The 15,476-nt window shown below is 27.7% G+C and overlaps 1 protein-coding gene across 1 annotated transcript; it reads right to left on the bottom strand.

The window, feature by feature from the left end:
* Positions 1–52: 52 nt before the first annotated feature.
* LOC111038732 (solute carrier family 15 member 1-like) lies at positions 53–14,604 on the bottom strand. Its single transcript, XM_022321959.1, has 17 exons — positions 14,280–14,604; positions 14,042–14,191; positions 12,714–12,755; positions 12,554–12,626; positions 12,347–12,488; positions 9,950–10,042; positions 9,500–9,774; positions 9,027–9,109; positions 5,429–5,602; positions 3,343–3,591; positions 2,367–2,609; positions 2,180–2,277; positions 1,970–2,092; positions 1,774–1,873; positions 1,574–1,702; positions 355–462; positions 53–293 (listed from the first exon to the last, which is right to left on the bottom strand). The coding sequence occupies exons 1-17, from the start codon at positions 14,412–14,414 to the stop codon at positions 192–194; spliced, it is 2,319 nt and encodes a 772-aa protein (XP_022177651.1). The 5' UTR covers positions 14,415–14,604; the 3' UTR covers positions 53–191.
* Between the last annotated feature and the right edge of the window lie 872 nt (positions 14,605–15,476).

Genomic DNA, 15,476 nt, shown 5'->3' with positions numbered 1-15,476 from the left:
ACGTGGTTTCTAGTAGTTAAAAAACAACATATATTATAAAATATTTTATAATATTATTACAAAATATATTTTTGTATTTATTTATACTATTGTTTAAATAGTATTTTGAACTACTCAATTACAGCAAAACTACGTCTTTCATGATGCTAAATTAAGCGAAAAATCTGCTGTTTATTCTTTATTCTATAGAATCATTGCGTGTGTACAGATTTATACTTGTATTTTGTGCTCATGAAAATAAGAAGTATCATATCCAAAACCATTAAAACTGCATAAAATAGGAACTCATGACCCTAAAAAAAATTTGATTAAAAACGTTTGTTAATAATTCACTACTTATCACTTATATCATACTTGATTTTCAAACAGTCCAATTTTAGAAATAATAACTACAAGTAAATTTCCAACTGCCACGGTACACAAATTGGCTGCTGAAAGAAATGACTTCATACTCGATGGAGCCTAAAAATGTATTATATAATAAGTCATTAGATGATAATTTATACTAATATAAGCATCCAGAGTATAGAACATAAAGATTCTTAAATATCACACATGCTAATATAAATATAAATATATATAATAAATACGAATTCACCACAATATGATGTGTAATAGTTAACTAATAATAACGAAAGTTAAAATTGTAATCTAGATATCTATATAAATGTGCATGTGTGAAATGAAAATCTTTGTTGGTACAGGGTAAACTCTGGAACTACTTATCAGATATTCTTGATTTTTTTAACGAAAGAGTATATCACGGAGAAGGTTTCTATCGCAATAGCATTTGTCTAAGTTAATAAACAATTGAGTTATTTATTAATTGAAATGTAAATTGTACACCTATAACTTTTTTAGTAAAAATACCTGAAAATAAATAGTAATCAAACTCGACACCACAGATGCTTCCAGGCAAGGTATCGACGTTGAATAATAAACAATTATTATAATTATTTGGTTTAGCCAAAAAAAGAAAACAATTAATTTTATCTGAATATCCAAGCGAATGTGTTACATTAGTTATTGGTTAAAACTATTTTTCTTTTGCAAACTTCGAGTCTCTACCTACTATCATAAGTACCCTCCAAAATTGTCTACAAGCGACATCCATCAGACGACGGAGATGATGACCAAATCCGAAAACAGTCGAATATCCATAATGTCATAGGCAAGTATACTTACAAACATAATTACAACGAAATTGTTCGGTAAAATACGATTGAGAATTTGATAAAAGTACCTAAATATTTTGGTTGAAATCAGCACAAAAAATTTTTTAATTGTATATATTTATACATATATTTTATTGTGCGTTTATATAATAGATCAGGTTTAAGCATTCATCAAATCGAATATTTTTTTATTTAATATTATGTCTTTTCTCCTTTCACTCAATTTTCTCGGCGCTTAATCGATCACAATGTTTTAATTGTCGATCGTTCATATTTTTACTCTCGATTGTCGAGACCCCAATAAATAGGTACCTTACTTTACATAATTAATATCACCACAAATATTTATTTAATACAAAATATAATATATATAATTTATTAATTATTAATTATGTTACTTGGGTAAATGCGAATTCCATTAATGTAATTAGAGACATTACTTCAGCTATTGAAATTAAAATCGTTTGTGGAACTTGCCATAGAATATGGATATATTTACCTTTTTCTAAAGTGATCAACTTGGCATTCTAAAATTTCAAACAATACAATTTTTAACATCAATAAATGTTTATATTGCCTATGCGTTTGAATTAGTTACCGTGTGGTTAACGTAATGGTGAAATAATAGGTCATTAATACTAACAGGGAGAAATTCAACATTTTGCAAAATAGGTTCATTATCCAAATATATGTCGTAACTGGAATAAGTATAAATACCAAATAAAAAATAATTCAATTATTAAGCATACGTCATAGGTATAAATATAATATAAGTATAATTTGGTAATACTTACATTCCGACAGGTAATTCATAATTTGTATCTTGGTTCGTTGAAAATTTAAAACTTATTCCAGACAATTTATTATTAGTATCCCTTAATGTAATGTTTTTTACGGAGAAATTATTATGCAAAATCCTTGTAAATTGTAATAATAATATTATATAATAATTAAACAATTTTTTTTTTATGGACATTATGGGCATGTCTCTTAGACGCACTTACCTAAGATTTGAATTTCCGTTCTTTAATTTTTTAAATTCGTTTAAATGTTTTAATTCAATATCAACATTATTTGTAGACGTTAACAAATATGATGAAACCTTAAATTAAAAAAGTATACATTTTTACAGTTGATTTATAAATGGTCAAAATGCCGAATGCTGTGCGATAAAATCAAAATAATTCTAACCATTCCTTTGTCGATGAAAACATGTTGTTTCAAAGTATTCGTTTTTAATTTGCACAAAGGATCTAAGTCTATAAATAAGACGTCAGTTTCATTTAATGCAGTTGAATTATAATTAATATGGAGTACATCTAATTTTTCAACACTGAAGTTTCCAACCAAAGAACCGGATATGGCTACATTGCAATCAAAACTATTGTATATTCTTAATTGGCCTCCAATCGATGGCATGGAAAATGTTTGGCCCTGAAAACAATCATTTAAAAATTTAAATCACCTATTCGCCTACTATTTCACCGAGCAAAATGAAGTGTATTATTTCTGAAGTAAAACGTTAACGAAAATTAATTTAAACTACGGTTACATCATAGAGTAAAACTATGAGTAACATTAAATGAAATTCTTAGGTACGTGTTTTTTTATATATATTATGTTGGTTGATCGCATACTATATGCTTTAATTATAAGTATGGTGGACCACGTTCATTGATATACCACATGTTTTTTCGACAAACTGCAAATATAGGAAGATCGACATAATTTCTTATTGAATTATCAGTATGAATATGAAATACTTTTTGATTTGTTATGCTAGAAAGCACACTAATCGAAACTTCTTTTGAATTGACGCTGCTGGGTACAAAATAGTACCAACAATTATTTGTAATCAAATTTCTAAGAGGTATATTTAATAGCAATTTGTACTCAAATAAGTGGGCATTTCAATAGAATTTGATTTAGATGAATGCGATCCGTTTTTTTTAATTTGCAAATATTAATTATTAGTACCAAGAAAATCAAAAATTAGCTATTTTGAAAGTAACAAATAATTTCAGCTTTGATAAAATTTTTGTCAGATCAAACAGAAGTGCTACAAAATTGAAATTTTCTGTAAAAATTCCCATATTTTGCTATTTATTAACATTTTTATTGAATTGCCGAAATGTACATGGGTACGGAATTATTATTAAATACTTACGATTATCGCGTATTGGACAAATGCAGCACATACAAATGATATTGCAGCAAACATTCCACCAAGAATGATTTTTCGAAAAGCTGTAGTTATACCAATTTTATACAAAAGTGGATAGATGACATTAAAAACTGGTATAAATATTAAAACGAACAATGGGTTAATTAAATGAATTTGATCAGGCTTTATAATCCAATTTAAAAAATCGATTTTGCCATTCATTAGTGTTCCTTGTAAAATCCAACGAGAACTCTAAAAAGTCATTTAACTTATTAAATATACTTTATACAATACACATTTATTTAGATATTTAAAATTTGTATACAGAAGAAATCAAAAGATAAACATAATTTTTATATTGATGTCACATAAGAATTAGTTGTGAAAAATGTAATCAAAATATTTATTTGAATTCATTAATCTGTTATAAAATATTAAAATATAGATTAAAACAGTGGCATACCCAGGGGGACTTAGGGAGTTTCAGCCCTTCTCATTGGCCGTGTTATGGTATAGGTCCTATATAATAAAAGGCAAAGTGCAAACAATGATATATCTGAAAACGGTGGTTTTGTAGAAGCATTTTGAGTATTAACAATTATATGTAGAGAGGTTATTACCAGCGCATCCGAAATGGGTCCCGAGTGGCGAGTACTAGGGTTAAATCGCAGATACTACACTAGTTGGGTCCGAGATTTTTTTTTAAATCAAACAAAAATATCGTCATTGACATTGATTAGCTAGATATATTTTTGGTTATGAATTTTTTGGTATTTTCCTTTATGAAATATGTCAGTGCCCATGCAATTATCTTAGATTATTTTTTGTAGATATTGAAAGGTAACTTTATAGTACAAAGTGTGTAGGAGTTATTGCCAATAAAACGATAGTATATTGTTAGACAATATCAGGTACAGATAATATCTGATTAACTTCAATAAAATATCCGAATGTTATGTAATGAATGCGAAAAACTTATTTGACATTTTTACCTCAAACAATTTATATTTTATATAGACTTTGAGGAAGCTATTCATTACTCGATTTTATTAGTGTAGCTGGAAACAAAAGTGAATATTAGAGTGATTCTGAATTTAGTAATTAGTAAATATCTTAAATTTTTTTCGACTTACCATTTCTACACCCAGAAGAGGTGGGCGCTTGTTTTACTGAAGATTTAATTAGTATCTAAAATTCTAAACGAACGATGATCGAATTCGAAAATTCATGGATTATGTGTTTGATAGTTATATTGATAAATAATCAAGATTTCCACCAAAACTTTGGTCGGAATTTAATGCATCGAAAATGAGAACCACAGATTCCTACGAGTCGATTCGCATTTTAATTTTATGTTTTACACAGCTCATCCAAATATTTATAAGTTTTTAGACGTTTTAAAAAACGTACATATATTTTAATAAGAAACTCAGAAATAATGAAAAAAAGAAACTGTATTATACTAAAAGAAAAATGTATAAAAGACAAATGAATGAAAAAAATGCAGGAATGATTAATCGATTTGATTTTGTAAAATTAATTTGTTATACATTTTTACCTAAACACGTGTGATTTTTTAAACAATATTTTAATTTTATACAACACCTATGTATTTTTTAGGTTGATTTATAACAATTTTAATATTTTTTCTTTGTTTAGAACCTTTGTGTAAAATTCTAATAATTTATATTTTTAATGGCAAAGAAACTAAAAAAATAAACTGTAAAAAACATTTTCAACCATACTTTTGGTCTAAATAAATCATAAACAGCCCTAAGTCTGTTAAATGGGAAGGAAAATTATAATATTTAGTACTCAAAAAAAAAATTAAGGACTCAACTTTATGTTGTACCTTCTAAAATTCCGGACCCAACTATAGGATGCAGCCGTTACGGTATATAACGTAATAACGACCTAGTATAAGGAGTGAAGGATATCAAATTTTGATTTACTTTGTTGAGCCCCCCTCCCCTTATTGAAAAACTTTGGGTATGCCACTGGATTAAAATATAATATTATCTGCCTACTTTATGGACATTATGACATACGTAAAGATCAACCTTTTTAACTAAAATAACGAAAAGCTTACTTGTTGATCAAGAAGTGTGTAAAACAATGGGACTGGAATTAACAAATACATAACGTCCAATGCTGATCGCAAATCAGATATCTCAAGTGCATTGTATTTATCATCTGCATATTCCAACCAATCTTTCCTTTTCACTTCATTTGAAGATGCGGTTATTTTTTTTTTCAATGCGTACTTTTGCGGAGAACAAAGATATTATAATATAGATATAGTTTATAATATCCTGCAACTATACAGGGTTATCCAACAAGCATGCTCACCCCCTTTTTTTCTTTAATAATGAAGTTTTTCAAAATCTGAATTATGCAATCTTTAAATATACTCAAGACCATATTTTCATATTCTTGAGATTTTTTGTACCACTTAAGTAGAGTCCTGTGGCGATACAAACTTTTGTTTTTCAAATGGGAACCCCTCTTTTTTACTGTAAATTATTTAGTGGATAATTTTTTTTGAGTATTTTGATGTATTGAAATCAAAATTCGAACTAGTAGTTTTCTAGTTATTACACATTTTGTGCTAAGGATAATATACTTCTATAGTTCTATAGTTCTATACACATAATATAAAATAATATGTAATTTTATATATATTCAGCAAACACTTAGGTAAATAGTAAGTGAAATCCTTCTTGATTTATCTAGTTATTTTTCTTATTCCATGTGTAGAACTGTATAAGCATATTCCTATTATGGATTATTATCCTTAATACAAATTGTCCAATAACTTGAAAACCACTCGTTCGAATTTTTATTTCGATACATCAAAATTCTCAAAAAAATTATACGCTAAGCAACAATAAAAAAAGAGGGGTTCCCATTTGAAAAATGAAAGTTTGTATCGCTACAGGACACTCCTTAAGTGGTACAAAAAATCTCAAGAATATGAAAATATGGTCTTTGAGTATATTTAAAGATTCCAAAAAACAGATTTCGGATAACTTCATTATTAAAGAAAAAAGGGGGTGAGCATACTTGTTAGATCACCCTGTATAGTTTATATAACTAGATGCGATATACCTATTTATTAAGTACATAATAAATTATAACCATATAAGCGCAACAAATTGGGATCTTCAGTCCACTTATTATAATTCACAGTTTCATCCATGCCTATGGTTATACTTATAAGTTATGACTTATAACTTATAAAAGGAACGGATTTATATGCAAATGTATATATGTATTGGAATAAGCTTTTTGAAATCTGATGAGGATTGTCCCCGATTCAGATTAATCTTATTATTTTGCGTATTTGTTGTTTTATAGTTTATATTTTTATTTATAGTACACATATATCGGTTTTATCTTATATTTTCAAGTCTACGTCCACATAATATCGGTAAAATTTTATCTACCTTACTAGACAAGAACTGTGTATAACACAGTGTTGGGAAGGAACGCGTTCCTTTAATAGGAACGAAGCTCGGAACGCGTTCTATTTAAAATATAGGAACGAGGAACGGGAAAGAGTTCCTATTTTTAAGGAACTTGAAAGAAAATTTCCGTTCCTCAAATAATGAAAAAAATAGTTATTTTTATTACGTTGAGTGCCAAAGTATTTATGAAGCGCATATTATAGTGTTTCCGCGCCAAAACCGAGCCGCGATGCCGTCTGTTGATTACTTGTCGACACCGGTTCCGCGAGCCATGGACCAATAAACGAAATACGTTCTCGAAATATTGATGTGTTTTACAAATAATCTGTATAACCAAATAATAATAATTTTGTCGTAGACAAATGGGAATCAAATTAATTTTCATTTAAGATTCATTGTGTGGAAAATCAGTTCTTCTCAAACACAACAAAATGTCAGTATAAAAATATATAAAAATAATATATAAATAGTTTGACTTTAAAGTAAATTTATGAATTGTTTTTTTCATTCTTCATTTCCATTTTTTAAAATAGGAAATAGATTGAATTTAAAAAAAACAGATTGTTGTATTATACTATTATCTCAATGTCCTACACTCCTATGGGCTATAACCTATAGCATGTCTCTATGTGTGGTGTATCTTGTATCCTCTTTAAAAGGAACTTTCCCAACACTGGTATAACAATTGCATTACAAGCGGCGTAATAACATCTCGCAGTGCGATGTAGCCATGTAGGCTGTTTTTAAGAAAAAATAAAATAGTCTTTATATATATATATATCTTACCCAACTACCCGTCTACCCCGCACTACAGTTTGTACGAGTAATCTAGTAATCAAAAAGCGATCTTATTAGCATCACTTTTTTTTCTAGTTTGTTCACCTTTTAAATCCACCTTGCACTCATTGTTTGTCTAGTAGTATGAGGTCTATGTAAAATTACTACTGGTCGTTATAGCCAAGAATAAGACATACTTATATGCGACATTTGTATACATATTAATGTAGATAAATTCATATGATAGTTTAAGTGTTCGTCTCAAACTGATCAGCCATTGTCGTGAATTCGTGCGTATTATTTTTAAGGGTAAAATTGTGTCAGGTTTTATGTCTAAAGATTTTTTATGTTGAAGAACTTGACGACGAAATACCCATTTTTAATTAATTTAATATAATATTACAAATTGTATTTTATTTTATTATTCAATTTTAGGTTCATATTTTAAAATAAATCCATATTTTGTAGCACATTAAAATATTAAAAAAAAAATTATTTTGAGGACTTTTTGTGCATATAAATCCGTTCCCTAACTTAGTTATAACTTGTACCTATACAGTATATAAGGTGTCCCGTGAGAATGTGAAAATATACACATTGTCGACAGCCGTCGAGAGGGAGTCGCCTACATATAAACGAAAAAAATCATGAAATTAATGAAATTATGATGTTAAAAGGTCAAAATTTTCAGAAAAATAAACTCTACAAAATGGATATCTTCAATTGTTTCAAAAATAAATAAATTAAGTATTTTTTTAATTTTGTTACCAACAAATTTAATTAAATCAAAAAATTAAATAAATGTGGTCCTTGTCTCTGTGAGTCTAATAGAAAAAAAAACAGATTTACGATATATTTATTATCTCATGAGATATCGCAATATGTAAATCTTCAGTATAGCCGTACATGATATAGTCAAGCCTGGGCAAGTTAATCATAATATATTTAACCGAGTTAAGTGAAGTTGATAGTTTATATAAAAATGTTTGAAAAGTTCAAAGTGATCCTAATTTTTTTTCTTACTCACTTAAGTTAAAAGTTATATGAAAACTTACAATTAATTAAGATATGTTGTTTATTTATTTATTATCTAATATATAAATAGTCAATAATATGGTTTAAAATATTAAAAACTAAATGTTTATGCAATATGCATCATCAATAATAATTTTATTATATTTATTGTAAAATTATTTATAAATTAAAGTAAGTTGGATTTGATTAAAGGAAATATTTGTTTATTAAGTTTGGATCAATAAAAATCAATAAAGTTAAACATTAAGTTAATGAAAATTAAATTTAAAAAAGTTAAGTTAGTAGGTTAAAATTAACTTAACATTCTAGGTTTGCCTTTAGGTTGCATATAGGTATAAAATATAAATAATAATTATGTACTAAATAAGTATTTTTGTTTAAAGTTATAAATTTAATAGGTACTCTTACAAATATGCATCCAATTGAAGTTGTAATGATACTGAACGTGGGTTTGATGATCGTATACATGTCCTTGGCACTTACAAAGAATACTCAAAAATTCATGAAAAAATCAAATGAAATATAAATATTTTTATAACGTATTAAGTAAATAAATACAATAACGAAAAATATTCAAAACAATATTTACGTAACAAGTGGGTAGTCAGGTATAGGTTATACTTATTAAGTATACGATATAGGTAGGACGTGGACACGTGGTACCTAGGTAAATGGTATAACTATACTATTTTAACCAAATATTAGTGTTTCTATGAATAATCGGAAACTTGTTTATTCGACATTTCGGCCTAGACAAGTAATAACTACTATAATAACCAACTATTGTGTTGTAGCCTATAATATGTATATGTGTACTAATGTAGTTGGTTAAGTCGTATATTTTAATTAATTTATAAGCAGAATTATTAATAATAACTTACCTATTGAGATCATCATAAGTAAAGCAGGCACCCCAAACGCTAATGGAAAACATGAATCTTTGCCAAAACACTGAACTGATTTTCTCAGCTCTGGTGTAATTGATGTCGATAACAATGATCCTAAATTGACAGTAAAGTAAAATATTGAGAAGTACATTTGCAGACAATCTTCTTGATCTGGCATCACAAATTGTTCACCACCAAAAGCCGCGACGCATGGTCTTATACCACCTGCTCCGATTGATGTTAACACTAATCCAATTATAGTAAATAATCTGCAAATAGTAGTAAAATATAATATTTTAGTGAAATTGAAATCATTTTTTATTTTAGTAATAATATATGAATACAATGATTATAGTACAATAGTACATTGCATTAATGTACATGACGAAAGGAAAAATAATGTTATGTATTTTAGTCTTATTAGAATAGGTACTAGGTAGATACCTCTGAAAATGTATACTGACTGAAGTGACAAGTGATGAAATAGCCACTATGATATTTCCCAATGCGTGTACAATAGACAAGATGAAGATAGTCCTGGAAATATAAATATAATATATGTATAATTTTGTTATATGATAAAAAATTTCTTTCATAACAAATGAAAATATAAAACATATTTTAATAAATGTTTTTATAAATCTTGTCAAGATATATTGATATATTATTATCTTAATTACTTGGTTAAGGTATTATCATTAATACTATGATACTCGAATCTAAATATTGCTCTAACATATTTGTATAGGTACTAGTATTAAATATAATTGACTACTCATTAAAAAGAATATATCTAATATACTAATATACATTATACAGAGTGTCCCGTGAGGATATACCCATTATAGCCACAAAAACCGGTTTTTTGCTATTTTACCTATTAACTAAAAAATTGATTAAAAATCAGGAGATTAATAAAATTAAAATGTTGGAACGTCAATATTTTCAGAAAAATGAACTACAAAATGGCTATCTTAAATTTTTTTTTCAATGATTAATAAAAAGTTAAAAAATATTTTTTAACTTTTTTACCGAAACATAAAAAAAAATTAAAACATGAATTATTTGTAGTGCTTATCTCTATGAGTCTTAATAAAAAATCAGAATTATGATATCTACATTATTTCAGGAGATATCGCAATGAGAAAGTCCTCACAGGACACCTATATACAAATCTCGTGTCACAATGGAAAATGTTTATTACCAAACTCCTCCGAAACGGCTGGACCGATTTTCATGAAATTTTGTGTGTAATGTGTATATTAAGTAGGTCTCAGAGAGTGTTGTAAACTTTCATACCCCTAGGTGTAAAGAGTGGCCACACAAAATATTTTTAAAATTTAAAAAGTAAATTGTATAATAATATAATAATACGCACCGGGCGTACAACAACACTACACAACCACATTCGGTTACCTACCGAATATTAGTATCAATATAAATTATAACTTTTAAACGATAAAATACATACAATCGACATTAAAAAAAAAAAAGAGTATTGCAATAATATTAGGAGTTTTGGCAATTTTTGATGAAATATTTTTGTTTTTAAAAAAACAATTAGCCATACAAACTAAAGTCGCGGAACTCGCAATGCTACAAGTCAAAGATATAAAATATCAAGGAAAACATATAATTTGACTTACGAAAAAGTCAGGTTGCAGGTTACTGGAAACCCGTAAAATTTGTATATAAACGTGTACAATGTATATATAATATATACACGTATATATATACGTTATGTACAACGTTTATTTTAATTAATAACTTATTTTCTTAAATTTTAGTGGAAATTAGTTTTTTTTTTATTTTTTGGTTGCCAATGGTTAATCGAGCAGAACAGGTTTAAGCATGCATCAAATCGAATCTTCACACATTGCATACCAAGGAGGCTGAGTTGCACTTAGAGCTGCTCATCGGAGTGTCCACAATCAAAATAAAAAATAAAACATATTTATTCATATAATCAATAGGTAATCATATAGATAGTAATATAGTATGGCGGGGTCTGCAATCTACCACAGGTGGATTGCCTACCTGATAATATACATGCTCGCATTATCACCATCAAGTCTCTTATAAAGATATGGCATTTTTAACGGGCAACAAAATGCACGGAGTCAGCTAGTTATTTTATAATTTATCTTTGCATTGGATTATTGGAATCATATTAATAAGTTAATAAGGTTTTTAATTAGGCTGGTACAGTGGTACCGAATTAGTTTCTGTTTGAAAAATGTATTTTATTAAGGTTAGCCGAATTGGTTCTCGTTGAAAAAAGGTATTTTATTAAGTTGAGCCAAATTGATTATCGTTTTATTACTCACACATTCCTACTCGATTTTACAGGCGTATTACTGTCAACTTTAAATTAAGCTTGGTAGAGTACTTATATAGGCTATAGCCTATCGAGTATAGAAATTTGTGAGGGTTGTACGAGTTGGTAAGTAAAATCTTAAATGACTCAAAAACATAAGATACCTAACTAATAAGTACTGACACTTAACAACAAAGTTTTAGTAAAATAAAACAGAAATCCCTCGTTGCTGGCGGAGGATAGATTTTGCAAAGTCACATGGTTAATCGAAAATCTAATTATTCTATATTTTTGTTAAATAAAGTTGATTCAGTCGTAAAAATTTTTAAGAAATACTTTTCAAATGAATGAGTACTTATTAATTTTTAAAAATCATAAAAAAATAAACCACTTTACTTGGATAATTTTTTTACACTCAAAAGTTTTCTAAAAACCAGGTAAACCTAACCTAACAATATAAATTTAAAAAAATCATGTAGGTACCTACAAATAATAAATACAACGCTTTTGTTTATTTTACTCACCTATATTTTCCCCAGTATGAATCTGCGATGATGGCTCCAAACAATGCTGATACGGATTGAAAGACAATAAACATATGAATTATAACCGTGGATGTATCACGGTCATATTTTTGAACAGTTGTAAAAAATAAAACCAAAATAGCTGAAAACGTATGAATAGTTAAAAACTAAACCAACATTAATATTAATGTTTGTGTAAAGAATTACCTTTAAGTCCATAATAACTAAACCGTTCACACAGTTCGTTTCCAAATATATACCAGACTGCTTTTGGATAACTCTATTTATTAAACAATTAAGGTAACGGTTAAAAATATATGTATATATATATTATACAAAAAATAAATGTTATAATAAAAGTACTCACGTTATTTTTTTTTTTCATTATATAGAACTCAGACTCTATTACCTAGTTAAATAATTAAATCAATTTTATGAAATTATAAAAAATGATTAATATTTAATTATGACGACAACGTTATAAAAACAAATATGTTTTCATTAACCACTTCACATATTTTATAAAACACCTATTTGATGAAAAATGTAGTACAACTAAACGGTGTTTATAATTATTTCATAGACCAATCAGCTAAATAGTATAATGGGCATGTATTATCTATCTATTTTAAGTTTACACGATCACATTCGAATTGCAATTGAATCGTTTTTTTTATTTTATTAGCATATACCTCACGACTACGTATATAGGTTATAGATAGTAGATATAGGACTTACTGTCTTAGAACTATTCACTTTTATGTCATGAATGAAACGTATGATTTCTTTAAGCGTATTAATGATTAAACCAATTCTTTATCACCTATTGTTTACTTTATATTAAGTCCCTATACTTACCTACTTTTTTTGTTGTGTTTTTATGATGTGTCAAATCAACTAAATATCAAATTTTAAAATAAAAACAAATCAACAAAGTCACAGTCATTCGTAACTAATTGCCCATGTCCTCCCAATATCTAAATGCACGTAGACAACAAATATGCCCGTGTAACGTAGTCGATAGTCCTCTAACCAAAGATAAGAAGTGACACACCACATGATTTACAATGCAATTCCGTTGATGCGTAGCACTTTCATTGATTACGTCAAAAATATGACTTATTTTCTTGAGATACAACTAGGGCAATAGGTACCTTATTCCGGGCCCACTCTGAACACTAGATACGCCAACAATTTCGGTTTAGATACCACACGATTTGTTGGTGTTTTTTGAGAAACATAATAAGTATTTCAAGGAGTTAAGAACATGGTGCAAAAAAAATTGCACAAATCATTATTTCGGAAAATATGTCCTTCCGAAATTTGCGATTTTACTTTTTTGCGCATACGCATACGCACCTAACTTTACTGTTGTGTGCCGCACCTATAACGTATTTTGATTTTTTTTTGCGTAGGTATTTACTAAACTCACATGAAAATAGCTATGAAATCAGAATTTGCAATGTCAGCAAGTCATCTTATTTTTTGAATAAAGAAGCTTAGGTTAGAAATAAATCTTAAATCTACTATTTAGAGCTATCTAACTACCTAAGTCTTAATTTTATTTACATTTACTTTTCCTCCTCAATGGTTTATAGAGTTACATTTGTTTAGGTTCACGTCTATCCTTCGGATGGACAGGTAACCCAACAAATGAAAGGTTCATTTCAAAATAAATATTTTTTTCAACAATACCTGTTGCTCATTTGTCGAAGTCGCTTCTTCTGCGTTTTTATTGTCAATTTGAACATCAATCTGATTACTTTGAATTTCATAAGCAACAGCTAAACAACTTTCTATTTTATCTATCTTTTTTGGACTATTTTTTTTTAATTCCGATTCCGTCTATTACATAATTTTATATTTATAGATGGGTAAAGTAATGAGAAATAAATTTGTATAATTTAGGCACGAGTATACGACATAAGCTTACTTTTTCTGGATTTGTAGCAGCAAAATATGAATGAAGTTTTGGAATTTTTCTGAGCAAATTATCGGTTTTTTCTAGTTTTTCTTTTGCCGCCTTTTTGTATGCTGCGCCGCTTAATTTAATTCGTTTGTCTGACATTATTAATATAAAAATATTGTTACCTAGGTATTTAATTTTGCAATTAACTCTTATTACACTATTTGATGTCAAAATAATATTTTAACTGTCAAAAAAAAATCATCAAATTGAAAATATATTTGCGCATCTAACAGTACAATGTACTGACTGCTGAGATAAAATATAACGATTTACTTGTAACCGAATATGTTTGAGAAAAAAACGTACAGAAATAATGAAAATAGTTTATACGATAACAGTACAATTATTAGAACAAGTTCTTAATTCTTATCGCCTTTTGACATGCAGCGGTGGACGGCGGCTTTTTCGTGGTATTTGTAAACGAAATAATATGTACTTATTATAGTTATACAGTCACACAAAAAAAATTAAAATTATAAATTTTTTATTTTATGTTAAATATAAATGTATTTATGTAATAAATTTTAATTTTATGATCCTCCAAAATTTGCCGCCCCGTCGCAATTGCCCCCCTTGCCCCCCGTTAAACGCGGCTCTGATATGAACCTAACCTAGCATAAAATATATAGATATATATGAGAGCATCCCTGACCTTGGTGTAGATGGATAACCTAACAAGTAAACCTAGTAGACCTTTTAGACCATCGAGGTATTGTTCTTAACTCGTCAAAATATACAAATGCTTTGTAAAAAAGAAAAAGCCAAGTGGTACCTAGCTTAAGTGAAACCTTAGGAAATGGTTAAGTAAAATATTTTGTTTAAGATGATTCAATGATATTAACTGATATTAAACAAATTAGAAGCCTAAAAAATCACATTATTAAATTCATTTTTCATAAATACAGTGAAATCTGTATATAACGGACAGTCATAATATGACCAAACTAATTGTCCGTTATAGACAGGTGTCCGTTGTAGACAGGTTTCAATGTTTTAAAAATTAAAATGTTTAAGTACATTTTACGTATTGTTTCATATTTTATAATATGTACATATTAGGTATAATCGTTATTAATATTATACATATATCATAATAATTTATTTATTAATATAAGTAAAAATATATGTATTAAACACATACATTCTACATTATGAATTGAA

The sequence above is a fragment of the Myzus persicae genome, unplaced genomic scaffold (genome assembly GCF_001856785.1).
Source record: "Myzus persicae strain clone G006 unplaced genomic scaffold, MPER_G0061.0, whole genome shotgun sequence".
NCBI classification, from domain to species: Eukaryota; Metazoa; Arthropoda; class Insecta; order Hemiptera; family Aphididae; genus Myzus; species Myzus persicae.
Note: the sequence above shows the minus strand (reverse complement) of the source record. Positions and strands in the feature narration are given on the sequence as shown.